Source organism: Xiphophorus couchianus, chromosome 4, assembly GCF_001444195.1.
Source record: "Xiphophorus couchianus chromosome 4, X_couchianus-1.0, whole genome shotgun sequence".
NCBI classification, from domain to species: domain Eukaryota; kingdom Metazoa; phylum Chordata; class Actinopteri; order Cyprinodontiformes; family Poeciliidae; genus Xiphophorus; species Xiphophorus couchianus.
Genome location: NC_040231.1, coordinates 4,484,735 through 4,506,216, shown reverse-complemented (window position 1 = coordinate 4,506,216; position 21,482 = coordinate 4,484,735). Strand labels below are relative to the sequence as shown.

At 37.0% G+C, this 21,482-nt stretch overlaps 1 protein-coding gene across 1 annotated transcript in view; it reads right to left on the bottom strand.

The window, feature by feature from the left end:
* The window catches only part of LOC114143248 (protein kinase C-binding protein NELL1), a 237,297-nt gene that overhangs the window by 192,989 nt on the left and 22,826 nt on the right, over positions 1 to 21,482 (bottom strand). The window contains exon 6 of the mRNA XM_028015109.1: positions 10,602 to 10,752. Coding sequence (XP_027870910.1) covers positions 10,602 to 10,752 — 151 coding nt within the window. The remainder of the gene's footprint in view (positions 1 to 10,601; positions 10,753 to 21,482) is intronic.

The following is a 21,482-nucleotide window of genomic DNA, read 5'->3' as shown; positions in this document are numbered from 1 at the left end:
AAAACTTCTCACTGACCAGTAAAATGTGATACCTTTGGATCTAATTATTCAGTTGTCATAGCAAAGTACTGTGTCTCCTTTACATATACATTAGACATGTATTTAAGATTTATGGCGTTATGTTGACAACTGTACAGCTAAAACCAAAGGTAGTCATTGGTGAGCAGTTTTTTGGGATTTTGACGTCACTTTGTAACGTGACTGTAGATTTAATGATTAATAAAATAGGGGATCTTGTGAAGCTCCAAAGCACTGAGTATTAAGCAAACAAAGAGAGTCACATGATGGCACACTGTTTACTGAAATGAAGATTTTGGGCAGAAGGCAAGGTTCAGACATTGTGTGTGACAGCTCAGAGAAGAAGCTGTTTTGGTGACAAGTGGTCTTCATCAAAATGCAGGGGCATCATCAGTAAGAGAAAAGTTTTGGAAATGAATGCCTGCCTCAGGGGCTGCACAGTGGCACAGTTGGTAGCACTGTTGCCTTGCAGCAAGAAGGTCCTGGGTTCGATTCCCGGCCGGGGTCTTTCTGCATGGAGTTTGCATGTTCTCCCTGTGCATGCGTGGGTTCTCTCCGGGTGCTCTGGCTTCCTCCCACAGTCCAAAAACATGACTGTTAGGTTAATTGGTCTATCTAAATTCTCCCTAGGTGTGTGTTTGTGTGTGAATGGTTGTTTGTCCTGTATGTCTTTGTGTTGCCCTGCGACAGACTGGCGACCTGTCCAGGGTGTACCCCGCCTCCCGCCTGGAACGTAGCTGGAGATAGGCACCGGCAACCCTCCCGACCCCATTAGGGACAAGGGTGAACAGAAAATGGATGGATGGATGCCTGCCTCAGAGTGCTGGACTAGCTGTATATCATCCTGTCCTTTTCCCTCACCTCCAGTGTCACATCGCTATTTTATGGTGGGTAGCTGACAGCCAATTATCTGCTCAATAGGGAGGGTCAGCCCTCTCAGGCTCATCTCTGGTACAGGAGAAGGAAATAAGGCAGATACTACAACGGCAAAACAGACCGACGCCTTTTGATAATGGCCTGGAAAACCTGACTAGGTTTGCACACAAGGATTACAATTTAGTTGTCACAGGTTTGGCTGTCCTTGATTCAGGTTCTCGCAATGCTGGAAAGGCATTAGCAGGTAGGTGCAACTTCCACAAGTGACCACAGCTTGAGGTATACGGATCAATTTGCAGGAGAAAATCAATTCTCATTTTCACAGTATGGACTGCGTTAGGTGGTTCATTATCAGAATAAAAGTATTGTATGACAGAGACCCCCTCTAGTTTTTGGTGTGGGCTTTATGACTGGGTCAGGTTTAAATGGTCAGATACAGGGGGATCATTATATATATATATATATATATATATATATATATACATAGAGAGAGAGAGAAAAAAAACATTTACACACTTGTTTCTCTCACACAACTCTAAATACTGGTTCAGAAATTGATTAAATGCATTTTTGACTACAATTTCTCTAAATAATTACATATGCTTCTGACAAGCTCAGTTTGGATGGAAAATGTCCAAATTTAAGATTTCTGCATGACAACTACATATCTAGAGAGGCTTACACAAATTACTGTAGAATAGAGAAACTCAAATAAGAGTCTGACTCTTGAATGGATTCCTGAGGTGTTACTGCTAATCTGAAGATCTGCTTACACTGATAACTATGATGAGGTATTAGGGTTATTGTTCGTAAAAATAAATAAATTAAAAAACTCTTGAGAGGTTAATCTCAAAGTTTCTAGAAAAAGTAAAGATATTTTTTAGATCAAAAATTCTAAATATTTGCAGATAAAAACTCACAAATTTTGATATTAATCTCAGAAATTTTCTAGAAAAAACTTGGAAATTTACTGATACTTAAAAAAATTGTATTCCTTTAATGGTTGAAAGGATCCCTAGTAACCGATAAACCATTTCAGCCAAGGTAATTATGGTCCAGATATGATGGATTATTATGAATGCTCATTATTTTCAGTGCAAAAAGGGTCAATTATTAAGTGATTGTTTTGTTTTATACGTTTCTGTATGTTACAATTGTACAAACAAAGAACAGTGATGGTGTCAGAAACACTTGAAGAGTTTTTGCTCAAACTTATTTACAGTCCAAAGGTGTTTTTAGCTTATATGCAAAATGTATATTCCTTTTGTACAATAAATAGCCTTTTTGGAGTTACTGCAGTTAATTAATCGACTAATAAGTTAGTTGACGGTTGTGAAAAATCGTTTAATCACAATTAATCCAATTAATCGTGTCAGCCCTGTTTCAATTTATGTTTAATCTGGCAAAAGTACGACAGTTGTAATTCATAGAAGTTTTCTGAAGTTTTCTTTGGACTTAATAGGCAACTAGGAGATCAAAAACAATTTGACAAACTTCTACATAAAACTCCAATTTCAAGTGTTTTGGGATAATATACACAAAATCCTGTCCATGTTTTCTGAATTGTACAAACTAACGTTACTCTAGATGTAAAAGTATGTTCTGTATTTTTTTTGTTGTTCTACAACTACAACATTCCCCTTAAAGAAATCACAGCCAGTAAGTTAAATCACAGGAGTAATCCAGGGAGCAGAGAGTGGAAACTGGTACTAAGCTAAGGTTGAGAGGGTGCGCCGCATCCCTCATCCCCACAGACCAGATCAGTCAGTCACTGTTGATGCTGGCAGGCCGTCTCTCTACAACATTCAAACAAATTCTATCTGATGGTAGAGAAGTGTTGAAAATCCACTTCACACTTCTGAAAGCACAAAAAGGAAAGGTAAACAACAACAATAAACGTTGTGCTGGCAGCACACCAACTACAATAAATATCTCTGGCCAAAAGTGATAAACTACAGAGGAAGTTGCAGTTTTGGCAGACAGGAGTCCCAATAAATATTATTTTGTTCCATCTCATTGAGTTTTTCACACATGTTCTTTACATGAAAAAAAAAAATCGAAAGATAAGAGTAAAAAAAATTATCTTTATTTATTTACAAAACAAAATAAATGACAAAAAAAGTAAAAAGTATTACAAATAAAAGCATGAGAAATCAATGCATACTTAGTATTTCTGTTTGGTAAGTGATGTAATGTTCAAGATACATTAAACATGATTGTGCTGAATAATGTATACATTTCCAATAAGTTTTTTAAGCTTCTACCAAGATGCTGACCATAAGCATTGCAAGTATTTCGGTGAATAAAATAAATTTAAAAAAAGAGGGGCTGCTATCATCAAGATTTCTGCTTTAATGTAGGAGTGGCTGGGATAAAAAAAACTAATCCCGGTTTGTTGGTTTGGCTTTAATTAAGTGTAACAAACCCATAAAATGAATAGTTTTTTGCTGATAAGCCATTTGTCTAGATTATTTAAGGTTCTGTCTTTATGTTTATATGCTACTTTTGACATTTTTGTGTACATTTGTTAAGTTTTGCATTACTTTTCCTTAAACTGTCCCAATAGTCAAACAGTTTTCCACAAATAATTTGCAGTCCATTAGTGAATCTGCAAATACTGAACTGAGCATAGACTGGGCTCTACCGGACAGTTAATTAACTAATTCTACAAATTTAAGTTAAAAGTGTCTTTGTCAGAATAATTTCCCTCAAGAAAAAGTCATATTTATTCATCAGTAGCTATTTATCAACACATTTAATAAAAATCTTTTCTTCGTGTATTACTGTCATGGCTCATTGTAACTGATTTATTCCTACTTTATTAAGTTTCTGTTAATATTACCATGTTAAAAAGAACTGCTTTAAAAATCATAAAGCTGTATATCCAATATTTCCATCCTCAAGTATTGAATCCTGCTAACTTTGAGATGCTGCAAATGCTGACTGATGTGTGAAAATTGTTAGGATTTAATGTCTGCCAATTGAAAAATAATTTTGCCAATGGTGTAATATTTAGCTCTTTCTGCACTCAAAACTTTGCAACAAAGTACGGACAACAGATTCCTTTCTCAGCACATTTTATTAAAGAGAATAACCTGTATTCTCTGTTGAATCGAGTGGCAAGGAAAGAAACGGGATTCTAGAGCTACAAAAGGAGCAGGCAAATGAACAGAGCAGCTGGATGAGCAGGCTGTGCATCTTTAGAGTTGGAGTATTAAGGTGGGAAGACCAGCGGAGAGAGACTGAGCTTTGAGTTAGTTCATCACACAGCTTCTGCCACTTGTCGACAATGAAAGCATTCCTGGAACCAGGAAAACTGCTGTCTAGGCAGAAATCTTCTTCTTTGTTGTATTCCACCAACTGGAGCAGCAATAAACCTTTCACCATGTTGCCTAGCGCTTGGCACAAAAAGAGGAAAAAAACACTTCTGCTTTTGCAATAACTTCAGAGAAACGTCTCCATTCAAAAGACATTTTTGCTTTGAGGGTGAGGAGAGAAGAAGCGCAGGGAGGAGGCTATTATCATATTGTGAAAACTCAGTTAACAGAGGAGGTGGGTGGAAAGAAGGGTGGATTTGAATGTGCTGAGAGAAAGATGTAAGTAAGTAGCTATAAGACAGAGAGGGGACGTGTGATTGGATTTGGCTGAGTTGTAGAGCTGCTCAGGCTGTCGGGCAGCTGGCTGAATGGTAGGCTCCAGTTTTAATGGAAACGAATGGGCACAGGCAGAGGACTCTAATAGGGCCTTCAGAGATGATTCAAGACTTCAGAGCAAATCTGCGGTCACAAAGCAACACAGGTCTGCTCAAAGCCAGTTGAGACTCTTCTCATCTCATGCAATTTAATTACTCCGCAGTACAGGGGTATGTGTCACATGACAGCTTGCCTCAAGATAACTGCAGTCTGTTGCAACTTGGACAGATTTGAATCTGAATTTACAATTTTTCTAACACCTGACAACACAAAGTTTGAAGTAGAGAGACAGATCATAAAACTGTAACATTGCAATGAGTTTATAATGATTTCTCAACATTTTAAATGTCAAACTGCTCTAGGTTTAATCATGCTACAGAAGTCTCTCAGATCAATAAAACAGAAGGAAAAATGCTGCCCTACTCTTACCTTCTTCTTTTAACTGTGGTTACAATAATTTCAGTTATAGCTGAACTATTGGATCAATCAATGAATCAATCTTTAGCGAAATTTCATTGCAAAATATTATCATTATTTCACCATTGCCCTCAGAAATAAGATAACAGCACAGCAACACAAAAACATGCATTTAACATAGGATTCACATTACTTGATGTTGAGGTTCATTGAATTTGTTTTAAGTAAATTTTTTTTTAAAGTTATATAGCTCCTGTCTTTTTAGGGGGCTGATCACTTCTTTGCACAAAAGTTAATGCCAAACAATAGAGCCTTCTAAGATCACTTAAAGAACATCGGGGTACCAAAAAGAGCACAGGAAGATTCAATTTCTGATGAATCCTAAAACTTCCTGCATTCCTGAAAACAGAGACTGCAGCTGATTGTGGATTGGTAAAGCCAGCAGCCTCAACCACCAGGACTTCTGCAAGTAACACAACTGCTGAAATAACAGAGACAAACTTTTTAATTATGCTTCATAAACGTTTGCACAGTTAGTATCTTGATCCTCGAAGCACGAGGTTTCCTTATACCTTGAAGCCTCTTGTATCAAGCTGCCCAATATCAGATATTTAATCTAATTTGCTGGCATGCAAAGCTGAAAACTCAACATTTACTTGTATTTTTTTATGTACTATGGATCCATATTTTGTTTGCCATGTTTGTTGTTGTGTATAGGATGTTTTTTGGAATGCAACTTCTGGGCTGTGTGCAGCCAGCAACAAAAAGCAGAACACACACGCCATAAAAATGCAGCAATCAATTCAAATTACTGTCTCTCTCCTCCTCCTCTTTGTTCTCTGTCTGTGAGCACATCTGTGCTATGCAGGTATTCTGGCTCTCTTGGCAGAACAACAAAATTCAAACAGAAATCCAGCTAATACCTCTGTGAACAGACTGTACAAAAGCATGGACTTCTTTATTTTTGTTCAAGAACGCAAATAATATAAAGCAACAAGAATAAATAAGGTCGTTACTTGTTGAGTGACCACATCCACTAACTTTTACTTTTAAAAGACTCTTAAAAACAGTAACCAAAAACAATAGCTAGGTCATCAATCATTTCATTACCTAACTGCAAATTTCATCTTTAACACTGTCAGTAAGCCTGTCGTAACAACCAATTAATTAATCAAATGATAAATTAAAATTAGCTCAATAATTTCCATTCTCATGATTAATATTTTTTGAGGGGCAAATTCCACAATCGTTTTTATTTATAATTTTGGTTGTATGCGGTTTTAATTTCCATTTTATTAATGCTTTTTGTCATGTTTTATTTTTTATATTTAAAATGTCTTCCATTTTATGTGCGAAGTATGTTTTACAAAAAATGTGACTTTATTGGTCTTTTAGAGAGGGAGGATTATAAAATTATAATTACGTTACTTGAAAATGTTTTCAACAAAATCATAATTTATCGCAAAAACATTTTTGGGGACAATTTATCATCCAGCAAAATGTGTTACCGTGACAGGCCTGCCAGCAAATCTTGCTTGTTGAACAATTAACAATGAAGAACTTATTGAGTTCAAAAAATATTGTGAAGCAAAACTACGATTAATAGAGATAAAAAAATAAACTGCAAAACTGCAGTTTGAAAAACAGAATTTTTGATTGCGATATTAGCCGGAGGGCTGCCAAAGGGTAAGCTCATGATAAACATCATGTTTTTAGATTAGTTAGATTTGTTGTGTTTGTGTTTTTCCTAATAGGAAAGTCTTACTCAACTACAAGAAATGTTTGGATTTATAAGTTCCATAAAAAGTTGGAACATCTGTGTAAACATCATTTGCGCTGCAAAACATCCCTCTCAAACCAATTGAAAGGTGGTAAATAGCTTTGAAGTTGGTATGCCTGACAACTGGGTTTGCTAGAGTGTGGCTGAGTGTCTCTAATATAACATTTGCTTAGTCCGAGCGCTCCTCTGAGATACATATGTTGCATGATGCGTGCCATTGTGCCTGAAGGAGGAGAGCTGTTCTGTCAAGTGGCCCCATTTAGCCTTGCCTCACTGTTGTTTGGTCAACCCACTGTGCAACAATGATGCCTGCAGGTTATGTCACAGAGAAAGTGAAGTCGGAAAGAAAGAGAGCGGACTGAAAATAAACTCTCAGGGTCACCTTAAAAGCACAGCCGAAGACGAGATGTGCTCCTCTCCAGAGTGCGCTTTGCAGAGTAATCTGTGCTTTTCATAGAAGTAAAGGGACTTAGTGTACACAAAAACACAAATACTGCAAACAAACTAATATTCTTTTTCTTAAATTGATCTTTGGGCTATTTCTTTCAGTTTTGTACATGTACAGACTTGCAGCCGATTTTTAGTGGAGAGCATCTGTGAACATCAGTTTTCAAGTGTTGTAACTTCTTAATTTGATTTGAGGCTGTACTCTGACTGGGCCATTCTAACACAGTCAAGCTGTGAATCGGTGCTTATGATCAGTGTTCATTTTAGACCATCCATTTAAATACATCAACATAAACGGACCTTTAAAATACGGACAGTGGGTCCAGCGGATCAGGAGTGAAAGCCATTCATTTAGAAGAATCTTTCCTTTAGTACTGCCCTGTATTCAGCTCCTATTGGCGGCCCATTATCTGCGACCAGCTTTCCTTTCCCTCCTGTTGCTGCCAACACCATGTTTGAAGGTGCAAGTTCAGACATGTGAGCAGTTTTAGCTTTCTGAAACACAACATACAAAGACCAAAATCTGAACTTTTTTCATCTTTTGATAAAAACAAAGGTCCCTGACCTTCCTTGTAGCAAAGATTCTTTTAACTATGACTTTTTTCGTTCCACTTTTCCATAGGGCTGGGTGGTAAGCGTTTAATGTCAGCTGTTACCAATAATTTTTTTATGAATCTGAAACATTGCCAAGCTGGTGGCATGACCTTTCCTGTTTTATCCACAGTTTTTAATCCACACCATCGTTGTTATTATTTTAAAGCAGCTATGAGGTACAGTAGCAAACTTTAAACTACTGCTGCGCAAGTTACTGAATAAGTTGTTGCTAGGTAACCAGACGTTACTCAACAGGTTGTTGCTAGATAACCAAAGAGTGAGTGAGTTAGTTGATGCCACCCACTTTGCTTAGCTTGCCATGAGAGGTTGAGCAGCTAAAGGCTTTGATCTGCCTACATACCCCAGAATGCTGTGCGGTTCTGGTTCAGTGAAATTATTTAATATTCTGTCAGATGCATTATCTACAGGTATTGATCACATGTTTATTGCAATATATATTGTTATTGATTTATTCTTTAGCACTATTTTTCCAAAAAGGCCAGATAAGTAAAGGTCCTGAAATACAGGACCTTTACTTATAAAGGTTACTTACTTACCTTTCAAATACAGATTTCCTGTATTTGAAAGTTCCAGTTTCAAAGAGGAGACTGGGCTGCAACACACCAAAAGTTTAGGATATTGTTTTAGTATCACTGGTTTAAAGTTCTCTACAACTTTACCCCTGACTTGTCATCATACCATTTGCTCACTGCTGTTCTCTAGCAAACCTCTGATGCCTTCCCACAACAGCTGGATGTGCACTCAGATTAAATTGCACAGATGGACTCCTAATGAACTTGTAAAGTGATTGGAAGACAATCTTTTAAGATAAAGAGGAAGAAAAACAAATTTCTAAAGAATTTTGAACGCCATTTTTCTTCCACAGTACAATTAGGTAATATTACAGGGGTATGCCATTTTTTTTGCCAGGTTCTATAATGTAAGCCACTTTTTAACTCTATAATCACATTTCCAACAGTGTTATGATGATGTTTACAGATTAGATTTACTCTAGAACTCATGAGACCCTGTCCAGTACAAAGCCTGTAATTGATAGATAGCTCTATTATCATACAAAAAGTTTTCAATTTGAAAACGTCCCTTAGCAATTTTATACAAGCAATTACATTTAAAGAGAATCTGATTTCTACACTTCTCTAAATGCATGCTGCTTGTGCCCTATAGGTTTACAGTCATAGCTTTGAACACAAAAAAGCTGAAATTGTAGTAATATGAAGTACTTTACACCTTCTTAGATACCATCAGTTAACTTTTGTCAGAGTCCCACAATTCTGAAGCACATTAGCTGAAAGTGCTGCTTTTTAAGGGTTTTTGTGCTACACTCTAGAAGACCAACTCCGTCCTTAAAGGTCTGTCCATCAGCATACGGTCCATCTGGTCAGCCATTGTGTATGACTTTGATTTTGTATTTATGCTCTGCAAACGCAGCATACGAACTCATTCACAGGCTCGCTGAGCTGCATGTCTTACAGAACTGTAGGCTTTTACCTTCAGAGGCTGAGATGAAAATCAATGTTGCCTGCCCTTTAAAACAATTCACAGCTGTGGAGTTTCTCAGGGGGCTGGAATGAGCTCACTACTCCCTCTTTTATATGTCTTACAGCATGGAGTTCTGCAGTAACAATCCGTCCACTCCCTCAATTTCTTTAAGACCCTAATTAACCAAAGAAGTCTTACAGATGGTTTTTCTTACTCAAAAAAAGGTATTTTCTGAACTGGATGGATGTTTATGGTAGCTCATTATGAAATAGCACATTCTAGTTAGGCTTCCACACTTTTACTGATTCACGTCTAAATACACGAAATGCAGCACATTGTTTGGTAGTTCACCCCTATGTTCTTTTGACTGAAAATGTGAACTAGGCAACATTCAGCTCTGAGTATATGTGTAGAAAAGTAACATGATTCCAGTCAATCAGTAATACAGTTTGACTTAGACTAACATTTATGTAAACTGCATTCCACTTCACTTAAAGGTGACTTATTATGCTTCCTTGAACAGATTAGGATAGGTCTACAGGATATACAAAACTATTTTTTGTACAAAACATTCTTAGATAAGATTTTAGTCTGATCAGTTCTGCCCATTCTGAGCACCTCTCAGAATGAACTGTCGCTTTAAATCCAAATAAGCTGCTGCTTTCCACGCCCCGCAACTCAATGTTCACTTGCAGGTGAAAATAGCTGCAAAAAGACACACAATTACACAATTGTACATATTTGAAAAGCAGTAGAGGAGCCTCATGCACAACCAACAAAAATGCAGCAAGTAGTTTCTGAATGGTAAATCATCAGCAATCTATGTACTAGGGGTAAAACAAGCTCACCAAACATTCTGGAAAATAGGTTGCTAAGTGACAGGTGACGCTGCTGGCTGTGGTTGCTAAGTAACGGGCTGGGTTTTGCTGGGGTTGCTAGGTCAGGGGCAGTGGCTGCTAATTTGTAACTTTACATTCTGGAGGTTTTTGAAACAACTCATTTTCTAAAAGACACACAAAAAAAACATTAACTTATTGCCAAAAGATGTCTTTTTTTTTTTTAAGCAGTTGGGCTGTTTTTAGAAGCAGTAGTTTCCCAAATGGAAGATTTGTGAATTTTGCATTATACATCACCCTTAACATTTCAAAAAGCTTCAAGCAAGACAAGAGATGCACTTTGAGTTCCATTGAAAATGAACGCACTCTGTATTACATGCCAGACAATATTTCGGGAATGAGAGCAGCGGGACAATTAGTAGAGGATAATAGATGGATTACCTGTGCTCTGACTCGTGGATTGAGAATATGACTCCCGATGTGGAGGACTTCTGCTGGATGGTGGCCAAGAAGGTGAATTCACGTTTACTCCTGAACAGTTGCACCACTCTTTCTGTGATGTGTGGTGGTCCGTGAACTGCCCTCCCAACATCTACAGGAATAAAATAAAATAAAATAAAATAAAGGTTAAACTCTTTTCACAGCCAGTGCACCGTCTTGCCCCCTCTGTGCTACTGTCACCAGTATGAGAAAACTATTACTGGGCTCACATGGAAAAATACACAGTGGTATTTTTGCTCTTGCACTTCTTTTCTGCAATACAGGTTTGTCTAGCATATTGTAAAAAAAAAATAAAAATAAAATTGTTGGTGTGATGAATCTCCATGTGCCAATTTAGCAGCCTTAACATTTTTAAGTGGATTTGTGCATTTTTTCCTTTTGTACCAAATATGTATATTTTTTCCTATTTGGGCTGTAAAAAATAAAAAATAAGTAAAAAATATTTAGTAAAAAATAAGTTCCATTTGGTTATCCATAAACTAACTATAAGGCTCTTTATGATCTAAATTCTACATAAATCTACTGCCAAAAAGGCAAGCCCTGATATCTGATTTTATACAAGTTCTAGATCAATAAGGCTAGGAAGCCGAGTCGTTTGTGTGAAACAGTTCTGATTAAACATGTCCCTAATGATGATAATGATTACATTCGGGATCTGCTGCAAACTCATTAGTGCCAGAAGATTTAATTAACCTGTTTTCAGAACATGCAAAACATCCAACATGGAAGGTCCGTCACAATAACACATTTTCCTGGGCAATAAATTATCCCAGTAATTATTATGATAAACGATAATATTGTTTTGAGACCATTTTCAAATAACTTCAATGTTTGTCCTCTCATAGACCAATCAACTTTAATTTTGTTAAAAGAACACTTATCACTGCAACTGGAAGATATTTTACATATCGAAATAAAAACCACGGCCAACAGAAAGCATAAAATATTATCGGAATAGAAAATATTGAGCTCATTTTAATTCATCATGTGATTAATTGATTTACTGCAACAGGCAAAGGGAGGACTTGTGCACATGCAGAGTGGAGGGAACACGTGCCTGAAACCCCAGAGTTGCAACTCCTGCGCTTCCACAATGCAAGCTTTACATGACAGACAGTCCAGTGGAGAGAAGCCTGTAGTTGTCTCAAGCAAAGGGCTTTTAAATCTCCCCAGGGTGACAGCAGCCTGCCTGCCCTCACACTCAGCCTCCCCACTGTCACAGCCCAGTTGATGGAGAGTCACTTCTCCCAGCCTTCGACTTTTTTCCACATGCAGTCTCTCTGACCAGAGTCAGACATTAGATCATCCACTTTAATCGACAAGGACACCAGCCCCGTTTCTACGGTGAGAATGCGGTCAGACCTCAGATTTCTTAACCTTCACCCAACTGACAAATAAAACACAGCTGTCACATGTCAAGGTCAACAGTCATGCATTGATTTAATTATAGTACATATGTACACGTGAAGTTCTTCCTCGTCACAGCCTTAATTAGTTCCAGCAAATTGAGGTAAAGACTTCTATCCAATAAATGTTGGACATTAATGTAGGCAACGTTCATTCTGTGTACAACAGTTCCTGAGATCAACTGTTTAATCTAATAGATTAGCTCATCCAGCAGCAGAAGACCACACCAGGTGTCGCTTCTATCAACTAACAGGAAACTGAGGCAGAAATCCACTCAGGATCAACAAAACTGGGCAATAACCTACTGCTGTGATTTCAGCTGCAACATTCAGATGCTAGAGGCTACAGCTAGGAGTTTAATGATGTGAAAAACTTGTTCTCTCTCTTTACTATTGTTTAAACACCAGCAGTGGACAGAAATAGAGTACATTTACTTGAAAACTTAAGTACATTTTTTGAGCATCTTTACTTGAGTATTTATGTTTTGGGGAACTTGTGCCTTTCGACTCCGCTACATTTCTAAGACGCTTGTAGTTATCTTCTCCTTTTGGCTCGGCATAGCTTACTTTACTTACAGTTAACAGTGTTGCTTTTAGTGGGGAGAAGAAAAAGGTGGGGCGGGGGTTCTTCTTTGTTGGGCAAGAGAATGCCTTACATAAAATAATAAAAGTAATGAAAATAGCCATCATTCTTATTGCAGATGATGTAAACTTTATAATAAAGTGATTATACATGTCAATACATCAGCTCGTTTCACCAAGTTGCAAGGTTCTGCAAAAGCACTCAAAAATACAGCAATGTACTGATATTAGAAAATATAATTTGTACTTTTGACTAATTAAAAATTAAAAGAGCTCCAATCTAGCACTAGCATTGTGAGGTAGAAATATGGAATGACTTCATGCAATGCAGGTTAACGTGTTCCCAGGTGAAGATGCCTCAGCAGCCGGTTGCAGAAGGTCTAGTCTTCTATTTCATTTTGACTTGTTCAAAGCATTTCTCATATGTGAAAGCTTTCCCCAGAATCAGTAAAAGTCTGTGCTGCTTAATGCTAATTTCTGCAAGTATTTCTAGCACATTTTAGACATCTGTTATAATAAGCACCTCTCATGAGTAACCATGCCAACAGGGAACTTGTTTGCATGTAGGTACAGCTGATGGAAGCTCCCAAAGTTCATCCAGTGTCCAGAATAACATCTCATCTCTCAGGATTGGAAGTGAATATGTAAAAAATTTAATGCAACACAGAAAAGCAGAAAATAACAGCTAATTTCAACTACCTGCAGTGGCAATTAGCTCTTCTTCACCTTCTTTGGTTTCTTCAGTTCCTTATTAGGACTGAAACAAAAGGTCACACTTGGGTGCTGCAGCAGCCAGTATATATTCTGGATATATAGATAGTTATATACAGTACTTGTCACCAAGACTAACATCCATTGATGTCAAGTAATTATAGATTACAGTATTGACATTTAAAAAAAAAGATGAAGTAATAATTTTAGAAGCCAACAAATTTTTTTCCAGGAAAGAAAAACAGTTTTAATTAAAGGATAGTTTTATGTCAGCAACTTTAATGCAACACAAGTTGATTTTCAAATTCTAAACTTTTTTACCTAAAATGTAATTTCCTATGATACTGTATACTGAGACAGTTCTACTGCACTTCAGATTGTTAAAAAAATGAAGCATTAAACCAATTCATTTATCATTTCTGTCTGAATCCCCAACACTACAGTGATGATGAGGAGCGATAAAATGGTGGGATTCTTGAAGCCTGTGCTGCATACATTACTCTCAGGTTCTTGTCGACATCAACAAAACCATTTACAGTGACAGGGGGAACAGGTAGAGTGGGATGGTTTGTCACCCAGTAGTCAGGTTGAAGTTTAGCGTAGCAGGCAGCAGCCAGCTGTCGCCCCCTCTCCTTCCCCATGTTACAGCTCATCACTTTAATCAGAAGCCTGGCGCTTCCTCCCCCAGTCTGGCAAAGTCTCACACATGTCCCCTTTAAGTGGCAGCGAGGAAGAGGAGCTAGACGGAAGTCCAGAGAGCCTTCACTCACCAAAGCTGCAGTTAGGCAAGTCTCTGAGGACTTGAGTCTGATTTGATATGGAAAACTAGCGTGACCTTGTTTCTACCAGATTAGCACATTACCGCATAATCCTTCAGTCTTTGCCACAGGCACAAAGCAGATCAAGGCTGAATTTTCTTCAGGAGTCCAAAGTCCAGCATCCAAGAAACTGTCTCATTCTGCCACTCACTCAGGAAAAAAAACATGCACTGTACGGATATTTGCAGTTAATGTCACAAAATTTAAAGATACTGAAGTCAAAGATTGTCATACATACACTGCAAAAACAGAATCTTACCAAATATTTGTCTAATTTCTAGTGCAAATATCTTAGTACAATTGAAGACAAAACCAACTTACAACTTACTACATCTTACTACATCTACTTCAGGAAGATGTAGGAGTTTGTTTTAAGTCAATAATTCCTTAATATTGATAAAAAAGTACTAGTTCCACTGCATATTATTCCACTTATAACATGGGAAAAATATCTCGTTATGAGTGAAATAATCTGCCAGTGAATATAGAAAATTTTTTAATCAATATTAATAAATTATAGACCCAATACAAGCTGCTATATCTTGATAAAAAGTTTCTTGTAAGTTAGCTTTTCTTATTCAACATGTACTCAGGTATTTGCTCTAGAAACCAGATCAAAAAAACCTAGTAAGATTTTGTGTCTTTGAAACAGATTCAATTTGTAAGAAAAAGTGATAATTGTGTTTATTAAAATCTACATGGACTACAGCTCATATTTTTTGTGAACTACATGGTAATATAAAAACTATCACTTTTATAGCTCATAAATCAAACAATGTTTGCTTAAATTTTTCAAAAACAGTTTCAGATGATTTACAGGTGAAATAGAAACTAAAATGAACCAAAATATGGAAAATTAAATTTATTTTTTTTAAGGTTTAATTGGCTCTAGTGGCCTTTATTTGACAGTGAATTAACAGGAAGGAGGTAACAAGAAAGGGGGGGAAGACATGCAGCAAAGGTCACCAGGCTGGGAATCGAACCTGTGACCGTCACGTCGAAAACTAAGGCCTCCATATGTGGGTTGTGCTTAACCCCTGCGCCACCACAACTCCCCTAATGTAAAGTTCTTATTTGTTTCTAAACTTTTAAAGATTTCAAAAGCTAGATTACAGTTTTACTGTACATGAGCCAAGTTACACCTGTACAAGTGATGCAGATCCCTGAAGTTATATGTTTATATTTTTTTTTTAGTCTTCTGCAATGAAATGCTTCCAGAAATATTTTAGAAACTATAATCAAAGGAGCTGGACTGAAAATATCCTCTTCATCAAACTAGCCTTGTAGCTGAAAAAGGACACCAACCTCATGTGCATGTCTCTGATTTAGACTAAAAAAAAAACTTAAATTCATCCTTATTCACTCATGCATTGAGTGAATAAGGGAACATGGAGATCTCTATTTGTTCTCCACAGTGTTTTTCACCTACTGCACAATTTCTGGCAGATTGAACCGAATGCAAAGGATTTTACATACGACTTAAACGATAAACATGTCTGCAGGATTCTGTCATAGACCTGGAATTATACTGGGACACAGCCAGGTTTAGTCTCTGTGCTACAGTAAAATATGTTGAATAGGAAATATATTTTCTATGTAGATGATGGTAGATTTTCCTTAATAAATGAAAATGTACCGCAGACCTTTAAGTGAGCTGTAATTAAACATTTACTTAAGAAACCTTCTCTCAATCAAAATGACTTCATAAACTACAGAGCTATATATAATCTCCCCTATTCTAAAATAATTATGAAATTAACAGCCAATTGAGGTTGTGAGCATCTAAATAGTAATGACTTGTTTGAAGAGTCAGATTTAAGAACTCTTCATAACACTGTACAGCAGTAGAGAAAGTCACTAAATAATATTTTCATGGATTGTGTTTGTGTTCTTGTTCTATTAAATCTCAAAGCTGCATTTGATACAATTGTCTTAGAAAGTCTTGAGCAGAATTTAGGGATAAAGCGATCAGCACTAGGCTGGTTTAAAACATTATTTAAACGTAATCATTACAATTCAATTTTTGATTACCACAAGGTTCAGTGTTTGAGTTAATTCTCTTTGCTACATCCATTTTAATTGGGACAGTTTGGGAAAATGCAACTGCTGATACTTAGCTATATCTATCCATAGATCCTTATGAAGCTAAGCAGTTATGTAGTCTACAGACATGTCTTTAAGTCAAAAACCTGGATGACTTAAAATTTTCATCATTTGGAGTAATAAACTGAACTTGACTGCATTATTTGATTACTGGGATCAATTTGTAACAGATTGTTTTTTTGTAACATGGACTGAGATGACATGTTGTGAATCGTCGTTATATAAAGTGCAGTTAACAGAATCAAACACATTCTGCTTATTTTTGCTGTATGATTTTTACCGTAATTTCCAGACTACTCAAGTAATTTTATTTCAGTATTACCTAATGTTTTCTTGTGTGATACTAAGGTAATCATACTACCAAATATCCTAATAGTGTACATTGTAAAAATAACTGATTTATTAGTCATAGCTTAGAAACAATGTTCTACTTCAGTTTTCTAAAATTTCATAATTTATTAAATCTGATAACTAAAAAAAAAATCATGAAATGATATCTTCAGGATAAAACAATCCTACGACATAAATCATTTGTCAGCATAGTTTAGCTGTATTTTATTGTGAAATTCTAATGATTGATGCCTGTCTGTCTTAATTCACAAGCGAGAACAAATAATCTGTTGTGAAAGAACCATCATCCAGTCAGTAACAAAAAAATGCTTCCAAAAACACACAAGGCCTTGAAGCAGTGTGATTCAAAGAATCCTACACCAACTAAATTTCATCGGTTGAGCCCCTATTTTTCTAACCGTGATTGAAGCCAGTCATTTCTCCCACATTTTCAGCCCTCCAGTCATCTGCACATCCACAGCAGGCCATCCAGTCATCCATCCGGCACACTGTCCCTGAGGAGCTAGCCTGTTTTTGGCTGCTCTAGGCAGGTCTGCACTGGTGAGTAACGGAAAGAGACTGGACTGCTGAAGTAGGCTTGGACTGGAGTTGAGGACAAAGAACTGACACATGATAAGGAAAGAAGAAGAGTAACACACAACTCACAATGTTTAGAACAAAGTCCACAACAAACACTTTGACTTCATTAGAGCTAAATCAGAGAAGGAGAAGAATTTTCTGCGATTAAAATTACACAGAGCTTTAAACTTAGAAATGTAGGAGCAGAGACATGTATAGCTACTGTCAAATAAATAAATGAACAAGGTTATTGGTGTGAGAGGGGAAAAAGCTTCAAAATGTAAAGAAATGCTAAATACTAATTCAAACTGGCAGTGCAGCTGAGAGGGAACAGCGTTTGTACAAACAAAGAGGGAGAATACACTTTGATGCACATGAAGGATGCTGGAAGTGCATGTCAAGCAACCTCCAAACAGTTGTGCTCTCAGCAAGCATCTCCTAACTTAACTTGGCTTGCATTTGAAGAGCTCCTCAGCTGCTGAAAAATTCATAAAACCAAATCAATGAAACATTGATACTTTTTCAGCCTCTCCTTCCCCTTTGTAAGAAGATAACCCGACAGCAAACATTTAAAACCCTATATTTTCCATCCTGTTGGTTACCGGTGTGATGTCATGTGTCACGCATCTAATGAGGCTGGCCACAGATGGCAGCCTGAGTGTGTAGCTTCTGACAGAGGTAATAACCCTTTATCACACACCATCAGACTGAGTGCACTTTGATTACTGTAAATAACGATGAGACTCCGAGAAATAAAGACCATCCATATGAGGGCGAGTCGCCGGCTGTCACTTAAAGGACCATAATGTAGAGCACTGACAGATTTCTACATAGCAAATATTTGATGTTGGTCAGAGTGATGAAGATTTCCTTCAGGGGCCTCCAACACATCAGCACAGCAAGGACCCGATCCCAATGGTAACCTGTTTGCAGAGAGGTCTGTTGCTGCATGGGTTGTAAGACAAAAGAAAAGAGGATTCTTTATCTATTTCAGGGCATCAAACTCAGTTTTATTTTGGGCCATATCAAAAATATGAATGTTCTTAAAAGGGCCGGTTGTGCCAGAATCTATTGATAAAACTCAAACTACTAAAATATCAATAAAAAGCTGTTTTGTTTCAGCATTCAATAAAAGTTTCTTGAAATAAAACAATATCAAACATATATAAGACAAATGAGAGCATTAAATAAGTTTGAGGTTAGAAATGTGAGGTGATGACAATCAATATGCAAATTTGTGAGTGATGTCATGACCTGAATATGAATTTTTCAACTTTATCTTAGCCAAAATATGATTAATGAATGAAAACTCATTCATGGTGGACTTTGAACTTTCCCTTTGCTAGCTGTTGAAGTATGAACATAATTTAATTCATTTTAACTTGTTGAACTGAATTTAGAACTATATATCTATATTATGTATAAAGCCAGGAAAGGTTCTGGATCCTCTTCTGTAATTGTGCCAAATTGTCATTTTATTCATTGTACATGATTTTACTTGTAGTGTGTGGATGAGAAATTTCAGCCATACTACTGATCTGGTTATGCAATGATGAAATAAGAAGTATTTTAAAATTTCCAGATCCCTATGCTGTGTATTTCATACTGAACAGAAACACAGCTCACCTAATTGTTTTAGTTGAGCAGCTCTGTCTTCTTTGGAGTTTCTGAGTCCTGCCTCTGTCTTTCATCTTCCTAGAATAGCTTTTTTTTTTTTTTTGCTTCATGTCAGCTTTTTACTCATTTATGGTTTTGTAATGAAACAGCTCTTGGATTAAAGCCCTGCAAAAGGAGAAGTAATCGCAAATCCACGTGGCTTTGCTCTTCATATTTTGCAGGCTGTGAGCAAGCTGTTTAATGTCACGCCCATATGCAATATGTCAGGCATTATTGCAGGTATTAGCTATGTGCCTCTGGGCCGTGACAGATATTTTCTGGGTGAGAGGCGAGATGCCCTTGGGTGACCACTGGTTGTATTATCTCTTTGTATGCGTATGTGTGTGTTTTCGCTGTGTGTCCCATCGCGATCGTATCTCTCAAATCTGCTCAGCATGCTGCCCACATGCACCACTTGTTTGCTCTACTCTTACTGTCTTTTTTTTTACTCTCTCTTCCATATTTAAAAGCAAGAAAACACAGTAGAGGTAAAACATTTGTCTTGTTGCAGTTTGTAAATTCATGTAAAAATTATGGCTATAAACGCTAACGTGTATGATTAACAATTTTAACAATTTAATATTACACAATGGAGATCAAACGAGCCATTTTGACCTTAAAAGGTTCACATGCACAAATTACGCTGATCGCTCTGCAGGATTAGGACGAGCGAGTGTCGCTTCAATGCAAAAGAAATGAATGTTCTTATAAAACAATACGACTTCCTGAAAGTAAAAACCTAAAAAACTGAGAATTTTCAATCTTCAGAAAGCTAGCTAATTACTTTTAGAAATTGTGGAGTACTCATTACCTTAGGTCAACATTTAGCTACTTACAAGAATTCACAGAAACCACTTCTAGTTGCACTACTTGCTCTTATCAAACATGGGGAATATGTAGTTTTATACTTTTACCGTTTTGTCTTTAGCTTTTTTCTTGTATTTTTTTATAATTCATGTAACTGCTTTGTTGCTGAAAATGTACTATATAAATAAAATTACCTCACTCAAACAGGTTTGAGACAGTAAAACGTTTTCTCAAATATGTTTTGAGAATGTGCATACAGTCGCGGTTTGATATGGGTGATATGGGCAGATGCCCAGAGCAGCAGCAGAAAGTTGTGGGCCAAGAACTAGAAAATAAAATACATCTCGTCAGTCAGTTGTCCCCTGAACAAATTTGCTACTACTTGTATGCATGTGCAATGTAGCAAGTTTCCCTTAGATATAGTTGAGTACATGCTTTCTGCCACAAAGAACCCCCAAAAAACAAATAAGTACTTGCTTTTAATTAGCTGGAGTGGCTTGAACCACAACTCCACACATATTTATATTTCAAGCTTACAAAGTAAGGCATAGTGATTAACAGTGATTAATTGAAAATTTAAATAGATTTCTGAAATCAACAGAATTTGTAAAAATCCAAAGGAAGTCACCCAAAGACTCATTCTTCTAGCTTTCTCCATAGCATAGCTAATTGAGATAAATAGCTAAGTAAGCAGATGGCTAGATGAAGAGCTGGTTGGTGAGACTGTTGATTTTGTTCAACACTCACAGTGTTTGGCTGTTTGTCAGGAGGAGCAGTGAGGAGGTAATTAAGCTTGGCTGAGTTGCATGAGGTTTTATGTACAAACTCCCTTGTATTTATACAGACGTTCCAGCTATACAGATGTAAACTCCTCCAGAGATAGCCTCAGTCCCAGCAGAGGGTCTACCGCAGGTCTGGCAGATACTGATACAGCTGCTCAAAGCTCTTAGCACTCAAACGCACTACCTCACATCTCATTTCCACCTGTCTTGCCTATGTGGGTTGGTGTTTAGCAGAAATATGAGAGTGTGTTTGAATTCTATATGCATCTGTACAATTTGTGCACCAATAGCCAGCTGTGATGTTAAAGCTTTCCCACAGCAGAGATGGATTGTGTAGTACTACAGAGGGGGTGGAGCAGATTGAATCTCAGTCTTGAGAGTTTTTAGTAAAACACGCACATAGAGACATATAAATGTTTTGAAAAAGAGAGATGAGACCCACAGGCGCTGGATGTAAACAGCATGAAAATGTAACTCTTAAGCTTATATTAAAACTGAGATTGGTAACCTGATATAAATAACCCCTCATGGTTTCTGAAATTCTCTTTATGACTCGGATGGAGGGAAAAAACAGTTACCAGGAAAATTCAAGATTTTATCACCAGTGCCAATCACAGCCTCCGAGATGAGGTCAGAGGTAGATGGATGTCACTTCCCAGACTTTGGAACTGCAAACTGGTGCAAGCAAGTGGCTGAAAGTCATTTTTTAATGCTCAAGTAAAAATGCTTGTAATATTAAATGCATGCATATCTGCTTTGCAGCAAAATACTTCCTTCCAAAGTTAGCATGTTCATTATAAAAGTCGTTAATTTCAGACAGACAAAAAAAAGCATTTAAAGCTGCAGTCATCGGTCATTTATGATGCAATCCATGTTAATTGTAATTTTTTTAATTCCTTCCAAATGTAGGCATCATTGACTTGTCTGTTAGATCTGCATAAAGTCAAAGCTATTTATTTGTGGGATAGACATAAAATGTAACTCTTTGGTTTGTGGAGCAGAACTTTAAATGTTGTTTGCCATTATTTCACAAAACTGGAAACGTTC